Source organism: Chelonus insularis, unplaced genomic scaffold, assembly GCF_013357705.1.
Source record: "Chelonus insularis isolate UGA/USDA-ARS -01 unplaced genomic scaffold, ASM1335770v1 contig_68_pilon, whole genome shotgun sequence".
Classification (NCBI taxonomy): Eukaryota; Metazoa; Arthropoda; class Insecta; order Hymenoptera; family Braconidae; genus Chelonus; species Chelonus insularis.
In genome coordinates, this window is record NW_023276705.1 from 222,175 (window position 1) to 245,000 (window position 22,826).

At 29.7% G+C, this 22,826-nt stretch overlaps 3 protein-coding genes, 1 long non-coding RNA gene and 1 other non-coding gene across 6 annotated transcripts in view; 2 read left to right on the forward strand and 3 right to left on the reverse strand.

Annotated features, from left to right (window-relative positions):
- Positions 1–56: 56 nt before the first annotated feature.
- Positions 57–2,607, reverse strand: Rnmt (RNA guanine-7 methyltransferase). The gene is made up of 6 exons (XM_035089658.1): positions 2,462–2,607; positions 1,852–2,254; positions 1,515–1,765; positions 1,051–1,232; positions 551–966; positions 57–454 (listed from the first exon to the last, which is right to left on the reverse strand). The coding sequence occupies exons 2-6, from the start codon at positions 2,060–2,062 to the stop codon at positions 378–380; spliced, it is 1,137 nt and encodes a 378-aa protein (XP_034945549.1). The 5' UTR covers positions 2,063–2,254; positions 2,462–2,607; the 3' UTR covers positions 57–377.
- A 2,834-nt stretch (positions 2,608–5,441) lies between these two features.
- Positions 5,442–10,426, forward strand: HDAC6 (histone deacetylase 6). 2 transcript variants are annotated; one of them, XM_035089656.1, is made up of 6 exons: positions 5,442–6,066; positions 6,382–6,822; positions 6,897–6,994; positions 7,222–7,588; positions 7,769–7,828; positions 7,918–10,426. In XM_035089656.1, the coding sequence occupies exons 1-6, from the start codon at positions 6,010–6,012 to the stop codon at positions 10,180–10,182; spliced, it is 3,288 nt and encodes a 1,095-aa protein (XP_034945547.1). In that variant the 5' UTR covers positions 5,442–6,009; the 3' UTR covers positions 10,183–10,426. The 2 variants fall into 2 exon arrangements, with proteins under 2 accessions (XP_034945547.1, XP_034945546.1); XM_035089655.1 differs by lacking the exon at positions 7,769–7,828 and adding an exon at positions 7,658–7,717 and having other exon boundaries at positions 5,444–6,066; positions 7,918–10,339.
- On the reverse strand, positions 6,688–7,922 carry LOC118070831 (uncharacterized). The gene is made up of 2 exons (XR_004690807.1): positions 7,665–7,922; positions 6,688–7,591 (listed from the first exon to the last, which is right to left on the reverse strand). It is a non-coding gene; the product is annotated as an uncharacterized lncRNA (long non-coding RNA).
- Positions 10,427–10,501: 75 nt separating the features above from the next.
- On the reverse strand, positions 10,502–12,971 carry PIG-Z (phosphatidylinositol glycan anchor biosynthesis class Z). Its single transcript, XM_035089657.1, has 3 exons — positions 12,584–12,971; positions 11,498–12,437; positions 10,502–11,423 (listed from the first exon to the last, which is right to left on the reverse strand). Exons 1-3 carry the CDS (start codon positions 12,783–12,785, stop codon positions 10,517–10,519), a joined length of 2,049 nt encoding a protein of 682 aa, XP_034945548.1. The 5' UTR covers positions 12,786–12,971; the 3' UTR covers positions 10,502–10,516.
- A 9,146-nt stretch (positions 12,972–22,117) lies between these two features.
- LOC118070838 (small subunit ribosomal RNA) overlaps positions 22,118–22,826 on the forward strand; it is a 1,912-nt gene continuing 1,203 nt past the window's right edge. The window contains exon 1 of the ribosomal RNA XR_004690812.1: positions 22,118–22,826. This exon is cut by the window's right edge and continues 1,203 nt beyond it. This is a non-coding gene — a ribosomal RNA (small subunit ribosomal RNA).

Sequence of the window (22,826 nt, forward strand, 5' to 3'; positions counted from 1 at the left end):
GATCTATCTTGAAGAATTACTATTCATCTTGACTGTTTAAAACTTTTAATTTCATGTACATAGTGAAAGCAACTGGTGTTTTATTGTCTTATTTTACATATATATATATAATTTTGCTGGAACTTTTCTCTTTTAGATTTTCCAAACGTATTTTTTAGGTTTGTATGAAAACCAGTATAATTAAATTGCATAGTATACAAAAAGTAATTTACAATTATCCAAGAATATTTAATTAATTCACTGAAAATTAAGATCAAATCGAAAAGCATTAACAACAGAAATATTTATTCTACATTAAAAGTAATAATTCTCCTTCAAAGAAATTTATTATGTTACTTATCATTAAAATAATTTGTTACATGATCTTAATTATTTTTTTATTTAAAATATTCTGTCCTACCTTCAGCATTCAACGTAGACCTTAACTTCTTAAACGTTACAATTCCATATAATGCTGTAAAAAAAAAGTAATATTTAAATATATTTCTCTATAAATGATAATTATTTAGTTCAACAATAAAAAAGATTCGATTTAGATATATCAACTTACAAATTGCTTCCCATTCTGATAATGTTAAAGTTCCAATTTTACGCTGATCTGTGGAGTTCTTCATAAATTCTATAGCGTGTTCATAATCATCAGGATGCTTACCACGTAGTGGCGTGTCGTGATATGGTGGATAAGTTTCTAAAGCCTGCATTTTACTCAAAAGTGTGCGTTCTTGATTTTTAAAACGATTGTAATAGTCATTAAACCTTTCGAAAGATAAAAATTCTAAACCAAATTTTAATGCGAGTTTTTTTAATACTGGAAGGTAAACAAGGAATTCTGGACAATCGACTACCCCTTCAAGATGAAAATTATATTTGGCACCAAATAATGGAATGTCATTTTTGTCTCCACTAAATTTTACGTTGTAAACATCATTCCCAAATTCGTCACCGTCTGCTTTCCTCCATTCATGTCTAGAAAAATTATTTAAAACTGCCATCAATGGTCATTCAATAAGCTTAATAGATATTGAGTTATTGTTTATGGTAATAACCTACACAAGATCGTAGGCATTTGGTATAGTGGCAATAAAAAAACCTCCTGGTTTAAGATTCTCACTTGCATTTCTGATCATACATTCAGCCTGCGCAAGACTTTCAAAGCTGTAATGTAGTGCAAATTGACAACTTACTAAATCAAGTTGGATGCTAGGATCCTGATACTTTGATTTCAACCGTTCCTAGAAAGAATAATTTTTCAAGTTAACAGAAAATTTGGGAAAATTTTTGTTTATATTATATCTCAATGGAGCATATACAACAACTAAATTGTAAGTCCAGAAATAATGTTAAGTACAATGAACCCTCATACAATTTTGGAGAAAAACAGAGAGTCACTATTAGGTATGAGATTAGCAGTACTTCAGGTATACCGGGCAATAAAAGGAAGGGCCAAAGAGAAGAATAGATCAAGGATTTGTTGCAAATGAATAAAAATAAGAAGCTAGGTAAAGTCATTATACCTTTGTACAATCAGCAGTAATAAATTCAGCTTTGAAAATTTTCGAGAAATTATAACTATTGTTCTGTTTCAAATCATTATATCGACCTTCACATTGTTTAACGGAAACACCGGCGACGTCTGCGCATATTAAATGTGAGATGTTGGCTTGTTTCCATTTAAATAGATCTCCTCCTTTTCCACAACACATATCCAACACTCTCAAAGGAGTGCCGTAAGTACAATTGTTTTTAATTTTCAACATATATTCATCTGTGAGTTTAAAAATGATCCCAAATAATATTATTTATTAAATGTAAATCTAAATAATTATTTTTCAGTATCAAGATATTACTCACTTATTAAAACACTTTTAATCCAATTATTAAAATTTCGCATATAAACAATTCTGCTGTGAAATCTTTCATTTAAACCTCTTTCTTCAAGAGAATTATAATGTTCTGCAACGATGGACGTATTAAGCGATGTCTTCTTATTTTTATCATCAATGTTTTGATCATTTGATGTTGATGTTTCCAACTCAGCTGATTTAATATCCTCGGACGACATCTTATTATCCTTATCATATATTATATTATAAAACAAATTCTATAAATATTACTTTAATTCATATTATTGCATTTTTATGTGTTTTCTTTTTAAAAAAAACCTTCCAAACAATTGGTAAATTTTAATAATAATAAATTACTCTTTTTCTCTGTAAAAATGGCAGTTGTGAATAAAGATGAGTTTCCACGCCAACTGTAAAAGAAATAAAATTAATTCAAAAATTATTGGAGTAAATTACATTATATCTAGCTTGTAAATAGAGATATCATTTTAAAATTATCAACTAAAAATTGAAATAATTGAATCAACAGTATAGCATGTCCAGTATTTTTTTGGAGTTTATTCAGAGACATTTGAATAGCTTGAACTTTTATAAAGATAATATAAACCTAAATTTACCTTATAGCCAAATGGTAATGGAATTCTTTTAATATTATTTACAATTAAAAAATATATTTTTCTCTTTTAAAATGAACACACAAATTTCATTCAAAAATGAAAAGTCAACACAACTCTTGCTCGTTTGAGGTTAACGCGTCTAATTAAGGCTGGGCTGAAGTCAGAAAGGCGACTGATTCCCCCTATCCAAATACATGGGATCGGGAAATTTCTAATTTCTTCGCCAATTTACAATTATTTCTATAAAATTAGGTACCAAATTACAGAGGAATTGATGCCGGACTGACGTAAACAACAATTTTTTGTATATAGTGAATATTTTTATTAAAAAAATTAGAAAGAATAATGAAAAAATTATGAATTGACCTGCCGCGCTTAAATTTCAAGATGGCGGCCACATCATTCAGATGAAAAATCACTAATTATTTCATTTTTATACGTTTTTCGCCCAAAATTCGTGTTTGCGTCAGTCCTTGCCACCTGTCTGAATGTCAAAAAAATCAATTCATAGTATAAAATTGAATAATTTAGAAATAATTAGAAATCTTGTATTCCAGATGATATTCTCCGGAAAATTAGTTTGAAAAAATTCTGATAGGTGACAGCATTATGCTCGCAGATGACCTCAGTCATCCATATTGAAAAAATGCTCAATCCGTATCCAGAACTGATGGTGCCCTGCATTTTGGCGAGTAAATTCTGTATGTGTGTGTACGGGTAATATATGTATGTGATGTAAACATAGTGTATCACTTTACAATGCCCTACACTTTGATGACTATTGCAGTTAGGGTAAATAAAAATGATGATACTCATTTAACATTAATTAATATAATACCTGCAAATAACTTCAAATACATATATTCATCCATTATTATCATTTTTATTAGGTATAAATGTTAATAAGGAAGCTCAATTCCAAGTCGGCGTATCCAAGCATGTAGTATAAAAACAAATATACATTGACTCAATATCGAGATTATGCTGGCCATGTGGTTAGGGCGTCAGAGTTCTATTTTGCCGGGCAGGGTTCGATCCCAGTCATAACCAATTTTTTTTTTCTACTTTATTCGTTAGATTAGCATGTAATTATAATATTGACATGCTATAATTAATCTTTTATAACAATTTGATTTTTTTTTCTCTTTATTCATTGAATTTATTGACGCTAAGTCGAAAAATATTTGAACAGAGCCATAAACTTTCTTTTTGTATAAATACATTGATAATAGCCTGTGTTTAACAACTTATACATCTTTACATGTATTAACAATGTTATGTTATTAACAAGTTAATCATATTATTATCAACATTGAAAAGTAGTTTAAACAATCCGTGGCGAGTTCCGGCACTTCGCTGGCAAGCTCTACCCCCACTCTCTATGCCCAAGCCTGCAGCTTATAATTTTTGAGCATATATAAATGTTTTGTAATCATAATAGCTCGGTGGTTAACGCATCGGTCATTTATTTTGATGGGCAGGGTTCGATTCCAGTCATGGTAAAGTTTTTTTTTTCTTTTTCATTTGTTAGATTTGCATGTAATTATAATATTAACATGCTAAAATGAATTCTTACCAACGATTTGATTTTTTTTTCTCAATTATTTATGTAATTTATCAACGTCGAGTCGGAAAACATATGAACAGGGTTATAAACACTTTTTTTACTATAGCTATATGAACGTAGCTTTTTTTTAAGCAATTTAGAAATATTCAGAAGTATGTAGTTGGAACAGTCCGCGGGGAGTTCCGGCACTTCGCTGGCAAGCTCTATCCCTACCCTTCGTACCCAAGCCTGCATTATACAATTTATAAACATAAACATGATGTCAGAGATAATATGTTAGCTCTGTAGGTAGAACACCAAGCTTTCATTTTACCGATTAGGGTTCGATCCCAGTTATAGCCAATTTTTTTTTTCATTAAAATTTTATATAAATACAATAATTGGTTGTTTGTATAAGTTCAAAATCAATTCATAGTGTCTTTTAAAGACAACATTTTCTAAAAAAGAGAATTCATAGTAACTCGTTCCTCACCCTCAGCTTATTTTCAGAAAAACAAGTTTTTTTTCGTAATTAATTGGAAGAATAATGTAATAAAATATATGAATTGATTTATAAGTATATAAAGTCACTTGAACAAGAAACAGAAAAAAAAATTGCCTATGACTGGGATCGAACCCTGCCCAGCAAAATAAAAGGTCGGGGCTCTAACCACTGAGCTATTATAGTTCCAATTATATATACGATGCTTGAAAATTATAAGCTACAGGCTTGGGCACAGAAAGTGGGGGTCGAGCTTGCCGGCGAAGTATCGGAACTCGCCGCGGATTGTTTAAACAATTTTTTATTATTAATAAGTTGTTAAAAAAGGCTATTATCAATGTATTTGTACAAAAAAAGGTTAATGGCCCTGTTAAAATATTTTCTCATTTGTCATTGATTAATTGAAAAAAAAATTTTACATAAAAATTGAAATTTAAAACTCATTTTTGGCATGATAAAATTGCAATTACATGCAATTTAAATAAAAAAAAAATTTTGCCGCAATTGGAATCGAACACCGTTCGGTAAAATAACTGGCGAACCTTCTGACTATAGAGCTAGCATATTTTCATTTGCTTTGTTTACGTTTAGATATCGTAAGCTTCAGGCTTAGTAACAGAGGGTGGGGAATGTGCTTGCTCGTCAACTGTTCGAACTCGCAGTCTTCTCTGAAAAATAAGACGGAGATAGATAGATATATTTTGTGCTCTGTCTTGCTCGGAACAGATTATTCTGAAATTTGTAAATTTCTTGGTACCCTAAGGCTCCCTTTTTGTAGTGCATCCCTGAAAATTATCATTTTTCGAACGATTTCTCTGTTACCTACTCAATTTCAATTGATATCGAGCTTCGGCTTTTCGCCGCACAACGTGAGGGCGTAAAGTCAACTCCGGGAAACTTTCTGACTTCAGCCCAGCCTTAAAGTTTCACGATTTTTTTCATGGAAACAGACGCAAAAGTTTCCAACACATACAACGACAGGTTAATAAAAAGTGTATACATATTAAGTGCTATGGCTATACTTCATGCGTGTAAATATAAATAATTACAACAATATAAACAAATATTTTTCAAAAGTTTATTCATTATAAGAGACTATTAAACTTATATAAAGTATTTTTCTTAACTGATAATTATTAGAATGAGTTTTAATATAATTAGCGAGTAATAAAATTCGATAAAAGATAATTTCGAGGTTATAATGAAATAAAAAAAGATATTTTAACTATTAAAAGACTAAAGTTTATCGAGTTATCATGGTTGCACAAATCTGGTGGGAAGATTTATTCTACCTACGCATTCATATTTGATCTCAAGAGCTTAATATTAAATAAAATATTGAACCAACGTATCAAACTGTCACATTCATGTCATTTGGAGCACCATAAATATTTGCTTTCTTTAACAAAAGTTCATATTCCAAGCTTCTTCATAAGTTCTATCTGAATACTTAATTGGTGGAGGAAAAGATAAGATAAGAAAATATTGTGAGCAATCATCATGTCTGCAAAACAGAAATTTAAGGACAACCTGAACAACAAATCAGCAGTGTCAAAAGTATTTTTATCATTTTATCATCCATTCTGTTAAATAAAATAAATAAATATGTATTTTATAAAAATTCGAATACTAACAAGTTTTTAAATTATCTATAAATAATATTAATTTTATGTATAATTTAAATTAATACATAAATTGTGTAACAGGGCTTCCAATGTTTCAATAACTAATTCTTAATGCAATGATTTTTACATATAAAACTACATAATTATTGAATCCTATCATGGATATGATATACTATAATGTGAAACAGTAGTAATAAAAAATTAATTAAGTTGTGCAACATATTAACAATGCCATTTTTATGTTCAGGCACGACCATCACAAGAAATAGTAGCAGCGAAGCGGAAAGCAGCACAACAGAAGTTAAAAACTCAGGGACTGAAAAATTGTGAAAAAAGCTCAGAGAGCATTTTTATTCAAGATATTTATCAGAGTGCAATGGATGCTAAAACACTTGTAAGAGGAGAAACTGGCTTAGTTTACGATAATTCTATGGCTGAGCATGAATGTTTATGGGATAAAAATTACCCAGAGTGTCCAGCAAGATTAATTCAAGTCATTGAAAGGTGCAATGAATTAGGATTGATTGAAAGATGCAAATTAATTGAACCAAGATTTGCTACTCATGATGAAATTTTACTCAAGCATTCACAAAAACATATCGATATTCTTAAAGCGACTTCTGGATGTACAGATGAAGAGAAGTTGGAACATTTATCATCTAAATATGATGCAATTTATATTCATCCAGTGAGTTGATTATTTACAATTATTATTATATTTTTTATTTAAACGATAACTTAAATAATTGCCATCATTTTTAGTCAACGTACGAATTATCAAAAAAAGCTGTAGGATCAACTATCGACCTTTTGGAAGCAATTTGTAAGAAACAAGTTCAAAATGGAATGGCGATAATTAGGTATAACAATTTAGGGTTTATTAATAATGACTAATCTGATCTAGAATAATCGATGAAGTTTTTTCAACTTCATGCTAATCAATCCGTCACATCTAATTTAAATAGAAAATCTGTCATATAATTTAAGCAAATGTTTTTTTTATTTACTACTTATTTGTTTATTAAAAAGATAAAAGTATTTTATGTAATGAGTACTTATAATTTTTTCAATTTTTAATGCGATTCAGACCACCAGGCCACCATGCAATGAAAACTGAGTTTTGTGGCTACTGTTTTTTCAACAATGTCGCAATAGCTGCGGAAAAAATGCTCAGAGATGGTTTAGCCAATAAAATATTAATTGTTGATTGGGATGTTCATCATGGACAAGCTACACAACAAATGTTCTATGATGATCCAAGAGTTGTCTATTTTTCAATCCACCGTTACGAGCAAGGAGAATTTTGGCCAAATCTTCGTGAATCTGATTATCATTATGTAGGTGAAGGTGCAGGCGCCGGATATAATTTCAATGTTCCGTTAAATAAACCTGGTATGATGAATGGAGATTATTTGGCAATTTTCCAACAAGTACTTCTCCCTATGGCTTACGAGGTACTGAAAAATTATTAAATATTAATTGACTAATTTTTTACATTTATTAAAATTATTTTTCATTATCAGTTCCAACCGGATCTCGTAGTAATCTCTGCAGGTTACGACGCAGCACTCGGTTGTCCAGAGGTAAATAAATTTCAAATATATTAATTAATATAATTTTTTTTTTTTATTTAGTTTTACCCCGATCTCGTAATCATTTCTGCTGGTTTTGATTCTGCCCTTGGGGACGAGAAGGTGGTGGAATCAATTTTTAAATTTAAATTAAATTGAATTATAAAAATACATTAATTCATCATGCATTTTAAAACTTTTTATATTTTTAGGGTGAAATGAAATTAACACCTGCGTTCTATGCTCATATGGTGTCTCAGTTAATGGGTTTAGCGAATGGAAAATTAGCAGTTATTTTAGAAGGAGGATATTGTTTAGAATCACTATCAGAAGCTGCAGCTTTATCATTGAGAACACTTTTAGGTGATCCATGTCCTATGATAAATACTCCAGAGGTACCTTCTGCAAGTGTCAAAAAAACTATTTTGAATGTTATTTATGCCCATAAACCTTATTGGAATTGTTATGAGTACCAAGAAGTGTATAATATTCACCAAAAAAGTGATGGAAAATATGAAGAATATGAGCGACATCTTCCTGAAGTTATTTTTAAAGGAGATGAAACAAAACCTGACACTTATTTAACTCGTAACTGTTATCCAATTCAGAGTAGAGCATTTCTTACAGAGATTCGTAATCAATTAGTTGCTTTAAAGTTATCAACAGTTTTGAAAATAGCTCCTAATAAGGTTTGTTTAGTTTACGATGATCGAATGTTGGAACATCGTCATCCTTCTGACAATACACATCCAGAAACTCCTAAAAGAATATCGGAAATATATTCAAAACATGAAGAGTATGATCTATTAAGGCGATGTCATTTAATCAAAGGTCGTTTAGCTATTGAAGAAGAACTAACTCTGGTTCATACCAAAGATTATATCAAAACTATCAAAGATACAGAAAGGAAAAATCTTTCAGATCTTGCCAAAGAGGCAAAATCTTTAGAATCTGTTTATTTACACACAGAAACTTGGACAAGCGCTTGCGTAGCTGCAGGATCAGTTCTTCAGGTTGTTGATAATGTATTGAATGGCGAAAGCCAATCAGGAGTGGCGCTTGTACGACCACCTGGACACCACGCAGATAATGATACTGCATGTGGTTTCTGTATATTCAATAATATATCAATAGCAGCACGATATGCTGTCGAATTTCATGGATTAAAGCGTGTGTTAATTTTGGACTGGGATATCCATCATGGAAATGGAACTCAAACAATCTTTGAAAATGATCCAAGAGTTCTTTACATATCAATCCATCGATATGATAATGGATCCTTCTTCCCACAATCAAAAAGTGCCAATTATGATGTTGTTGGTGCAGGTAAGGGTGAAGGATTTAATGTCAATATCCCTTGGAATCGTAAAAAAATGGGAGACACTGAATACATGGCAGCATTCCAACAAGTCGTCTTACCAATTGCGTATCAATTTAACCCCGAATTAGTCTTAATATCTGCAGGTTTTGATGCATGTAAAGGTGATCCGCTAGGAGGATACACCGTTTCACCAGCAGCTTATGGTTATTTCACTCAGTGGTTGTCTTCTTTAGCCAATGGAAGATTAATTCTAGTTTTAGAAGGTGGTTATAATATTAATTCTATCTCCTATGCAATGACTATGTGCACGAAAACTCTTCTTGGAGATCCTTTGCCTTACTTACATCACAGTACTCTTGCTCCAAACTCATCGGCTGTAACGAGTATTAAAAATGTTTTAAAAATACATAAGCGATACTGGTCTAATCTTGTTTTTCAAGTAGCTTTGCCCAAAGAAAATGTGATACCTTCACCAGTTAAAAATAAACCCGAACCATTTGATATAAGTCCAGAAGCAGAGGTCAAAATAATCCAAGAGCAATGGGAAACAGAAAAGAGAGAAAAGCAAAAGAATATTGATTTACAGGAGCAGTTTTTGAAATTAAATATCAAAGACGATGATACGTCATCTGTAAAAAAATCTTCTGATTCTCAGTATAAGGAGAACAAAGGGCAATCTAGTAAGGAAGAAAAAGCTGGATGTAGTCAATCTAACGAAAGCAGAGCAGGAACATCATCATCAAATCCAAACAGTGGCAGTGATGATCCAACTCGAACACTAACTGATAGTTTGATGTTTGCAATAGTACCCTTAAGTGATTGTCCACATCTAGAACTTATCAATGAAGTACCTGAGGAAGGCATTGATATTTCAGGACCCTGTCAAGAATGCCAGAGCACACTAGAAAATTGGATCTGCTTGCATTGCTACACAACCAATTGTGCGAGAATAGTTAATCAACATGCTATTCTTCATGGACAGAACTTAGGACATCCTTTAACATTAAGTTTTACGGATCTTTCTGTATGGTGTTATGAATGTGAAGCTTACATTGATAATCCTCGACTTTATGCAGCAAAAAATGCAGCATATAGAAGTAAATTTAATGAAGAACTCCCTTGGACATATGATGAACCATTTCTACAACAAGAATAGTATTTATATGATTAGTTATCAGTTTTAAAAAAAAAATTTTTTTAAATAAGAATAGTTAATAGACAATTTCAAAGAATGATTCAGTTATTAATAGAGAAATATTTAATAAATAATTATTTTTACTACATTTATTAACATACGATAGTTAATGAATTAGTTGGAAGTAATGTCAAGGCTTTAACTATCATTTTAATAAGAATTTTACTGTTTATTTATACTTTTGTAAAGTGAAAAATTTAATTGACACTATATGATCACATATTTTATCTTTTTATTTGTTAAAATTATTAATACTTTAATAATCAATAGATTACAAATATAAAATCTACAAGTGCTAAATAATAACATTATTATTTTTGGAACGCTGTATTCTTAAAAGTAATAATCCAAAACTCTCATAAACTTGTACAATTTGATGAAAAATATTGTGTGTAATTTTTTCTATACAAACATCTAATTTTTCTATCACTAGACATTCAATAATATTTAAATTTAATGTTGGTAATTTTTCAGTTGAAACGTGTGGATAGAAAATTTTAACTACACTAAAATTAATCTCTTTCGTATTATTTACAATTGTATATTCCATTAAATCACTAAATGAATTGAGAGGCATAGCATAATAGATCCTATATGGTATTTTTTGATCTATAAATTTCTTTTCACACTCGTTCAACTTTAATTTAATTTCATCGTAAACTAAATTTGTTGATTGGCTTCCTCGTTCGTAAAGAAAGAAGTCTTGTTTTAATTTATACCGATGATTAGCTGAACTGACATATGTTTTTTGCGTATTCCTTAATAATAATAAAGCTGTAGGAAGCGAGTAGATGTAAGAAGTATACAAGTGAACATGTGTTAATTCCGGCTTAGCTTTAAGTTCTTTGGCCAAGTGTGTTGTTAATGATAGTACTCCACCTTGGTGAATAAACCCATAGAATATAATAAGCAAAATATTAGAAATCCACCAGATGTGTTGGAGTTTGTTAATTCCTCTGACATTTTTTTGCAAAATATGAATTATTTTATTGGTATTTCTACAACCGATAGAAGAAAAATTAGAAGCATTCTCAAGAACTGGTGTATAGAGAAAAACTATTGGCAGTAATGTAGGAATGATAAATCTTGGTTCTTGATGAGGAAAGATAGATAATAAAGCTATAGGAGATAAGAAACAAGCAATCATCATGCTTTCAATGCTTTGAATTCGTGGTAAATCGGACCATCGACGTGTCATGATGCTAAAACAAATTTTTAACGTAAATTGAATATTTTTACGTTAAATGATAAATAAAAAAAATAATATTTTACTTACCTATAAGCTAACTTAGCAGATGTAATGAGTCCAATGATACCCAAGACATTAAATAGGAGTGGGACGTTGATTAAAAAATGAAAAAATCGCGGATGAAGACCATGATTAGCTAGATTTTTAGATACTGAGTTGTATTTTAAGAAATTTAATGGCGTAACAACAAAATTTTTAAAACCAATATCTAGAGTCATTATTTCTATCAAAGAGAGGTAACCGAAATAAAAGCTATCAATAATTATCATTAAGAGCACCATCGGTATACCACAGATAATAAACATTGCGATCCGAATATGAAAATCCCAAAGATTAACACTACGTGATCCAAGGCCTCTTCGGAGCCAGAAAAATATTGGAGGTAACAAAAATGCAATAAACGTTGGTCGATTAAAAATACCTAATACTGAAATACTTGCTAATATAAGACAATGATTGAGAGAATGTGAAGGAAGTGATGCCCGAAGTTTGTAATATTTTACACGTTCTACAATACTTTGAGCCTTATCATAAGCTTCGGAGAAATAATCACTTTGGACGACGATTTTCTCTGAAAGTATGATACATCGAGACACGTAATAGATAATTAAAGCGACTAGAAGCGATTCTATTGCATTTGATAAAGTACGAGTATAATAAACCATGGTCACGTATGAGCTGGCATATATGACTAGCCTTTTACGAAAGTCTTCTTTATAGAGACGGCAAATTTGATATAAACAATAGTCTGTTACAAAAGATAACAGGCATATAAGTAATCGTGGAAATATGACTAAAAAATATGAAGTTTTGATGTTGTATTGAAAAAGATGCCATAAGTATGGAGATATGATATTGATGAGTGTATAAGGAATACCGATTGATAATTGTGAAATGAATGGTGATCTTATTGGGAATGTTACATTGAACTCCCAAGGTTTGTTGACATCTATGTCGAAACGATCACCTAAAATAAGTAAATTAGAATAAATGAATGATTTTATTTTAAATATGATAAATTTTTATGAATATTAAAGCTTGTTAATAATTTATAAATTAATAAATTCACTTATTTTAAAAGTAATAAATTGTTTCTTTTGAATAATACTTTACCAGCAATTACTTCAATAGATTGGAAAAACTCGTCAGGATGTATATAACCTCTTTGCGGTATAAGTGTAAGTAATATTCTTATTCCTGCGAGAACCCAATAAAAAGAACTTGGTCGTTCTTCTTTAATGTCATCAGAGAGATTTTTACTTTTTTGACTAGTTGACTTTCTCTTGAACAATTGTAAGAAGTATTTTAGCGGCATTTTTGTCGGTATTTTAGCAGTATTGTAAACAAAATACACTCTCAAATTGAAGTAGAACTAAGGAAAGAATAATCTATTGTCACGTCCTCGATAAGATTCTTAGGCAAAATGTGATATCAGACAGCAAATTGAAACGACTTTTGTTTTGATTTTATTATCTCTTCAAAAACAATCCCCGCCTTCTGGGGTGTACGAAAATATTCGCCAAGTATAAATAATGACAACGAAGCTGTTATGAAGGGTCCTAAAATCATTGAATGCCAAGTACTTAATAAATATAAGAATCAACCATTTTTGAAATGATTTATTTCCTGGTTTTTTTATTTTTTGAAAAATAAATCGTACGTTTCATGACGCAGTGAATATAACAACCAAACACTTGGTATGATTGTTAAGATTTTATAGACATTTTTAGTTGCTATTTGTAATTTAATAACTGTGACTTATGATATGTGTACGTGCAGTCTAACATCGAAGTTGGGATGTGTATAAAGTCAAATTATGAAGTACATCTAATTAATTTTTTAACCTCTTAATATGTAGTAAATTTTATACAGCGACATTTTTAATTAATTATAATTAGTTTTTATAATGGATTTTTTGAACAATTTTTATCATTGAATATTATAAAAAATCATTTAACATTCAATTTGACTACTATATTGCAGTTCAAAATATGAATTTATTTATTTTAAAAGGTTGCTAGTTTTCCCAAAATAATAATATATTCAATTACAAATAGCAACCAAAAACGTCTATAAAATTTTAACAATCATACCAAGTTTTTAGTTGCTAAATAAAAAAACGAAGAAAATGATTCATTTTAAATATGATTGATTCTTACATTTATTAAGTACTTGACGTTTAATTATTTTAGAACTTTTTATAATTGCATCATTGTCATTATTTATGCTTGGTGCACATTTTTATACACCCCAGAAGGACTGCTTTTGATGAGATTTTTATTGTTTGTTTCTAAAAGAAATTTGAAACGATTCCTTATATCGGGTGCATTCGGAAATTGACTACAGTAGCTGTAGGTAATCTATTTACCATAGTAAATGAATTTTTAGTCGGTAATATGGGACTTTTTTCATTTGTGATGTAAATCACCAGATGGCGTTAGATTACAAAGTTATTGAATTTGCAAAGATGGATATTAATGTTTTTATATTTAAATACACTAAGAGAAATAATACGTATATTATAAAGTATTATAAAATTTCTCATCCATTTTTTCGTATTCATTTATATTACGTTCAAATACTACCTCTTTACAGTTAATATAATAATTGTTCTTCTTCAATTGCGTGGTTATTTTAGCTCCACTGAGTATTTGCTCAATATTCAGTTGAAATTTATGCAACATACACGAGAATTTTTCTCTAGTATTAGATTCATCAACGTGGTTATCATTGAATTTACGTAATAGAGGAAAAAGGCTATTAACGATAAGATTATCGCATTTTCTAATTATATTTTCCGCTTGCGAACGCGTTAGTTTCGAATCACCATGTAAATCAGATGCAAAATCTAATAAAACTTTAAAAAAAGGATTTTTTTTTATACGATTGACTATTTTTATTACTATTAACGTCATCATCATCATTATCAAGATTAGGGTGATTTATATTCTTATCATAGGAATTCTTTTGTTCTTGTAAATGACAATTAGGTTCAACAAAACTATGCAGGCAATTATCATTTTCATTATTTTTCATTATTTCTTTCAATACTACATCAGAGTTTTCAACTATAACACTATTTTCTTCTCTATTAATAACAATTTTGTCTTTGCAAGTCGATGTATGACACTTAAATAAACTAAGATTACTATATTTTCGATTACAGCCTTTTTTTATACAACAATATGCTACGCCAATAATGTTTGGATGATTTTGTTTGAAGTGTGAAAACATATCTCGTGCTGGGAGAATTTCAATACACCTTGAGCATCTAGCGTCCATGGTTGAATGTATTAATAATAAGGATAATTGAAATATTATTCGTGTCAGCCGGCGCTCTAAATAAATCCATATAAGAGGAAAACAATTAATAAAAAATTGAGTGTTATAGACAAATTAAATTATCATAATTATAATCGTGATACAGAATGATTGATAATTTTATAGACAAAAGTATAGCAGCTCATCTTTTAAGATAGTTGTACATATGTTATATACATAATTTCAATAAATAATTTTTTGGAAACTATGTTGTTAAAAACATTAAGAATTTGGTGGCGTGATTAATAACAATTATTGATATTATACTAAAAGTTTATCAATTTTGATCAGGAGGGATTTTTCATATCAACTACTTTAACATCAATTCTTTTTTTGAAAAATCGAAAACTCGACTTTCGGATGTTGGATGTCGTTTATATTAGCAGATAAATATGTTTATTTTTTTTTGCTTTACAAAAATAATGTTAATATAAAAACATTACAACAACTTTTGCATTAAAATAATAGGATTAAACTCTGAATATATTCTATTCTGACGAAATAATAAATTCATTAAATTAAGAGTTAGAACTACACAGAATAATCAAAAGTAAGCTTCAAGTTGAAATCCATCATTAACTTATATATTTTAGATATTAAAAAATAATTTTCTACTTGATTTTAATTAGAATTTTATAATGCTAATAATTAGAATAGGTAGTATAAACAATTAAATCACAATATAGCTGAGTTAAGGACGCAGTACAAATTTTGATAAGCCAACTGATAAAAAGTCTTCCAACTAAAAAAGTTATCATTGTCGTATATTATTTATTATTTTATTATACGTGAAAACTTTTATTCCAAGAATTGATATTAATGAATATTGCTCAACGAGTCTTAGGATCATAAATTAATTTTTAGATAGTACAAAGTATGAAAATTTACTCAATGTGGAAAATAAATGCAGTCATTCTACTCAATGAATTAATAAATTTCTACTATTAACATTTCTTAAAACTCTTTACCATTATTTTCATTTCTTAATATAAGACTCTTTCAAGACATGACACAGCTCCTAGTTAGTTCAATTTTACACTACCTGAAGATACTATATTTTTATTCGCTCCATAAAAATGTTGTTTTTTAGAATAAGCGTATAAAACTGTAATTCGGGTATTTTAATTTAAGTTATCAATAAAGACCAAGATAACGATTTTCAATAAGTTTAAAAGATCATTATCTTTATAATTTCTTAATTTAAATATCATGTATTCTTTTTACAGACTTAGTGAATTTCGAAATTCAAAACCACGATTTTTTTATTATGTATTAACGATATTTATTTTTACTTACGTATAAATTCCAACAGACTCCAGCTTGTATCCGAATTGTTGATATTATTAAAATATCTTCTTATATCCTTATCAATTGATTGGTTTAAGAATCCAGAGCAACATAGAAAACAAGTATTTAATGGAATGAAATATTCAATACGTTTAAATTCTGGTTCCAAACGTCTCCAACCAAACTGCATAATGAAAGATAAAGAATTAAATAAACTTTACGAAATTAAACTTACGAACTTAACAATAATTCAATAATAAATTAACAGATACATAATTATTATTAAATAATAATCATTATTTAATAGATAAATAATTAATTATTATTTGTATTTACAAAACATTAATTGACAGTTTCTGTATCTGGTAGTCTTTACTAGTATCTAGTATATACAGTGGAATCTCTATAACTCGAATGTCAGGGGAAATGCAAAAAAATTCGAGTTAATGAGTTTTCGACTTAGAAAGAACTTCGAGATACATATGACTTAACTGCTAAAATTCCGACTTACAGAGGCGTGATTTCTAAGTGTATTTTTCGATTTGTAGAGTCGAATTTGAATTACAATTCAACTTAAGTTTTATAGTATGTACATATATTTGTTACATGTTAATACAAATTACATATTAATGAAGTACACTGTACACTAAAAAAAATCCGTTATCTTCTTTTGATTTAAACTATTTGCAGATTTTTTATCAATTATTTTTTCAAGCTCAAACAATGAACCGAATACATGATCCTCGATATCATCACATCTTTCAACATAAGCTCGTAGAGTGTTAATTGCAGTTCTGGCTTCTTTATTTGTTATTGGGGTTCAAAACTTACTTACTGAGGATTTCGACTTAACGAGGTTCGAGTTATAGAGATTCCATTGTACTTACATTGTTGTTCGTTGATTTGGTTTTTTTGTCACCAAGCCATCAGCCGAAATATTCTAAAAGAAACGTACGATTTTTTAATAAATTTTCGTTTCTTTATAATTTAATTACACTCATTGAAAGCGTAGACTCTATGTTGGAGACTAACCGGACACCTAAATGAGGACCGCATTATCGTTGTAGAAAATTTTTTTATATCTTTTTTTATCCTACTGTAGTCCAGCTAATGCGGGTCGAAATTTTCTCAGTTAAAGTTCAATTCCAATGTTCTGTAGAATCAAAACCAGCTGAAAGTGATATTTGGAATCTACACAGTTGCTAATGAATGTCTTGCAGAATTTATTTCGGATCAGAATTGTTTTTTATAATTCACATATAATTCATCAAAAATTTTACTGAATTGATTTCTTTTAAATTAAGATGTTCATGTATCTGCTTCTATTTGTGCCATATAAATTTTTTTATATCCTATTCCGATATTATAAAATACTCTATTAATAAATAATCAAAAATAATTGTTTTCCGTGTTAATAAAAGAACTACAGACTTTGCTTTCAATTCGTGTGCATATAATATGTGGTTCATTTTTTTATCTTCTTACTTAAGAAAATCTTCTTACTTATGTACATCCACCATTTTGTTTATTAGCTCCTCCCACAACTTCTCTCACCCTTAACTTTCGACCAATGGTTATATTCAACCCCCACTTACATCGTGAGACTTTATACCCGAGCAATTTCGAAAATTTAGGAACTTATTTTTGAATGCCCTTCAAAGTGACCACAGTCTCAAGTATTTTTGCTTATTCAAGGAGTGTTGTTTAAAAAAGTGTATTTTATTTTTTGTTTGTGTTTCATATGTGATTGTAGTGTCAGTGTGTGCTTTATCAGCTTCTTTTGCCAGATATTATCAACTCAACTCAAGGTATTTTCAACCTTTTTTAAAAATTTTATTTATGTATCTATTATTCACTCTTATTGTTTGTTGTGTGTTTTTTTTTATTATTATATCATTAGTATCTATCCGAATTAGAATCAATATATTATTATCAATGGCTTCAAGAAAAAGAAAAGCAGATGATTCGGAATAATCGATGACAGCAATACTATTATGGTCCATTCCGACAATGATAGCGATAATAACAGCATTGATTCGACAACCCAAAGGCAGTCATCGTCGTGGGCCTTAAACGAGGAAAAACTCGGATCAGATGAATTCGAGAAAGCCTACGACGTGGATTTCACGATAAGCTATTTAGAACTTTGGGGTTATCAACAATATAAAAATATATTCATCGGTATGTAGTTACAATAATTTTGACTTATTTGCTATTATTATAATATTAGCATATTAATTCGTCTATTTGTTACAGTGGAAGGAGTCAACAAAAATAAATTTCTGGATTTAAATCAAGGATCGAGAATTTTTCATAAAATTTCGATTAATAAACATGTGGAAGATATCTTGGCGAAAAAAAAAAATTACTCGAATATCTGGTAAGCACAGTTTTATGATTATTTTATCTTTTTGTACATACGCATGAAATTATTAAAAAATGAGTGATTTTATGACTTTTTTCAGGAAGAGCCGGACTACAAAAATGGAGATGTTGATGTACCCGGAATAGTAAGTCTATAATTGAAGTAATTATAAATGTTTATTTAATAATTATTATTTCTCATTGAAATGATGATTTTTTACAGATACTAAAAGGATATTTGATGAACGACCCTCTAAGGAAACAGTGGATAGTATCAACCAATTACGTGAGCATCGGGAAGCAGTTGCCCTCTTTTATTGAGGATAATATTTTAACGACTCAATTAAGAAGAGCAAGGTATACAATTATATTAATGTATATAATTATATTAATAATAAGTAATTGGTTATTATGATAATAATAACTTATAGTTATGCAGATATGTTTTTATTTTATGTTTCAGTGTAAAGCCCAATGATAGACGTTTTTGGGCTAAAGAAATTTGTGCAATTTGGCCCTATTTTAACGATGTTTGGTTGTGGTACAAGCCAAATTTATTCAACTGCGATGCCAAAACCCAAGAAAAATTATACGAATGCTAAAAAAATAAACGAGAAAAGGTAAATAAAATTGCTAAAGGAATGAAAAATGCAGAAGAGGAAAAAAGTAAAGAAGAACGGTGCACGGAAAGAAAAAATTTTTTGTCTCTGTAAAAAATAATTTTATTTTATAATTTTTCAATAAACTAATATTTTTTTTGCAGAAATAAATGAGAAAGTAGAGTGTAGCACAGTAATTTTTCAGGTCTTTAATTTTTAGTTGGAAAATTAAAAAATTCAATTCTTAGAATGCTAATTTTTAACCACTTGTTGTCTAAATTTTCAACTTTAAGAACAATAAATAAAATTCTTGCCTTAATTTATAAATAAAATTGCCTATAATATTTGGAAGGCTAGCACGAGGAAAAATTAGAGAACTGGCACAGTAAAATTTACCTGAGGCTGACGAAAAATTACAGCCAGGACATCGATTATTGTCGATCACTTGGTAAATTTAAAATTTAATTTACATATTAAGTCCTCTTTTAGAAATTAAAATTCATAAAAGTAGCACTTGTAAATCCGATATTCTTATATTTAATATTTCTACAAAAAAATCTAATTATTACATTAAAAATAGAGAATTTTTATTTAAATAACTACATATTATGTAGTGGTAAATTTAAGGGAATTTTAGTAAAAATCTACTGTACACAGCGTATCAAGAGACACGTTTATTTTAGTAGTGTCTCGAGCGTCAAGTATAAATAGCGGTGACGAAGGCACTACCGTGTCTCTATTCCGCTCAGATTAGCACTTTTGAGGTTATACTCCTTTAAATTTCTAATTTCTCTGCAATAATGACATAAACTTTATTAAAAAATCTTTGAAAACCCCATTAATTAGGCGTGGCTCTTACAGCTGTAGATAAAACTATATTTGATTAGATGGTTCATATAATCGATAGCCACGCCATGTTAATTGTGTTTAAATAAATTTTTATAAAAAAAGAGAAATTTTTTTTTTTAATTCAATTTTTTTTCTATTTTTAAAATTTTAAAATGTAATAAGGCTGTTAACTTTCTTTATGTATTGAATTTTTCTTTCATCTCATTATAAAGAGTTTGTCTTTGATTTATGTAGAAAATTACATAATAATTTAACGAAAATTAAAAAACATTTTTATTTTATTTTATTACATATAATTAATCTTTATGTTTAAATACTTGGCTGCAATGATTTCACGCATTTTTGTAATTGTTCACATAAAGAAGTTTTATAAAGATCGCACTTGATGAACGATGATTATCGTCTTCGTTATTCATACTTGGCGCGTATTTTTGTGAAGTCTCTTAGGGCTATTTTTGGTGTGATACATACCTTTGAACTGTAATATCTACTTATATGGTAATGTAATTTACTAAAAAAGTTCTTTATAAAGTGATTCTTTATAAAGTGTTTTTAGTTCAATCAGAACCTATAATGAAAAGAAAAATGTCGAATATTTTGATTATTTAATTCTTAAAAATGCGTTTTTTTTTTTGAAGTTCCTGTAAAAAATTATGTATGATTAACTTAATGATAACCCTAACAATAATAATTATTATTGGTATCATTTATGACACTTAAAAAAAGGCAAAATGATATAAATAATTGAATACGAGTTCTATGCAATATATTTGAGCTCTTCCAACGCGTAATTTTTTCTTTCACGACTTTTGCTAACACGACGAACTTCCCATTCGTAATTGTTTATAACAAATTTAAATAGTTGTAATCAATGTTTGTTGAAAACATCCAAATACATGTGATATACACATTAGTTATTCAATAAATACAATTTGTAATTGTTTATAACAAATTCGTATTGTTATAAACAATGCGTGATTGTTAAGAGTCATATTTGGTTGTGAACAATAATGTCTAGTCAATATCAACTTAATTTTCAAATGAAATTGTTATTGTTTGGCTTAAAAGTATTTTAAATAGTTGATATCTTGATCCGTTCTTAAGATATCGGAAACGAAAAAAATGCTGACATCCGTACATACATACATACATACGTACACACACACATCATTCTGAAAATATGTCAGTATGCTTGCAAATATCTTGAAACGTGGAGATTTAATGAAAATTCAAATTTTACCAATCGACCCAATTACAATAACTTCTTAATGGGAAATTAATAAAAACCGAAGAAAATAATTCATTTTAAATATTGTTGATTTTTAGATTTAGATACTTAGACGAAGTCATAGGAATTTGCTAGTTCGAGTAAATAAATGTTTTTTTTTTGTTCTGCATTACCATTCATAATTTGTTTAACAAAATTGCCATAAAGATAAGTATACATATTATGAATATAACGTAGTAGTAAGGTTTTCTTCTAACTATATTGCTGCGTACCTGATACAGTGACGCTTTCTCGAGTGCGGAGTGGAGGGGAGTAGTCGGTCGTCGTGCTGCGATCAGCTCTCTTACGCTGCACGTTACTAACATGAAAATAGTCGAGTTAAAACAGTTGAAAAGCAAAAACATCTGAAAACTACAAACAGATGAAAATCGCAAACAGTTGAACGTCTGAGCAGTTGAAAATCTCAAACAGTTGAGTGTCTTTAAACAGTTGAATGTCTTTAAACAGTTGAATGTCGTACGAATATAATAGTTGAGCATAACAATATATACTAACGCAACATAGCCACGAGTCGATGTCATAGACTGAATGACTCTTATGCGGTGAATCGTCGGAAGGCGTTTATAATTGTTATATGTATACTCTCAGTTGCCATATAACTAAAAACAACAGAAATGTTATACTCACTTCAGCCCTAGTACGAATAGTAAAAATTTTTTTACTACGTATACGAAATACAACCAAGTCGCTAACAGTAATAGCTGGCGAGAGTAAATTTTTAATAAATTTAGAAAAAGAGAGTGTTTGAACTTTTCAGTTTTACATTCATATCAATGAATGTTTGAATTTTTAAAGTATAAAAGTGTTGATGGAAACACCAGTTTTCACCTACAACACAAAATATGTGTCACATAGTAAGGCTTCAATATAATATATTTGTTTTACTATATAACGCATATTTTTGAGAACGGATGTGTGTGTATAAACACATTACAAAGTTCCCTGGTTGATCCTGCCAGTAGTGATATGCTTGTCTCAAAGATTAAGCCATGCATGTTTAAGTACATACCGAATTACGGTGAAACCGCGAATGGCTCATTAAATCAGTTATGGTTCCTTAGATTGTACCCACATTTACTTGGATAACTGTGGTAATTCTAGAGCTAATACATGCAAACTAGAGTTCCAACCAGAGATGGAAGGAACGCTTTTATTAGATCAAAACCAATCGGTGGTCTCGGCCATCGTTTACTTTGGTGACTCTGAATAACTTTTAGCTGATCGTATGGTCTCGTACCGACGACAAATCTTTCAAATGTCTGCCTTATCAACTGTCGATGGTAGGTTCTGCGCCTACCATGGTTGTAACGGGTAACGGGGAATCAGGGTTCGATTCCGGAGAGGGAGCCTGAGAAACGGCTACCACATCCAAGGAAGGCAGCAGGCGCGCAAATTACCCACTCCCGGCACGGGGAGGTAGTGACGAAAAATAACGATACGGGACTCATCCGAGGCCTCGTAATCGGAATGAGTACACTTTAAATCCTTTAACGAGGAACAATTGGAGGGCAAGTCTGGTGCCAGCAGCCGCGGTAATTCCAGCTCCAATAGCGTATATTAAAGTTGTTGCGGTTAAAAAGCTCGTAGTTGAATCTGTGTGCCACACTGTCGGTTCACCGCTCGCGGTGTAAACTGGCATGCTTGTGGG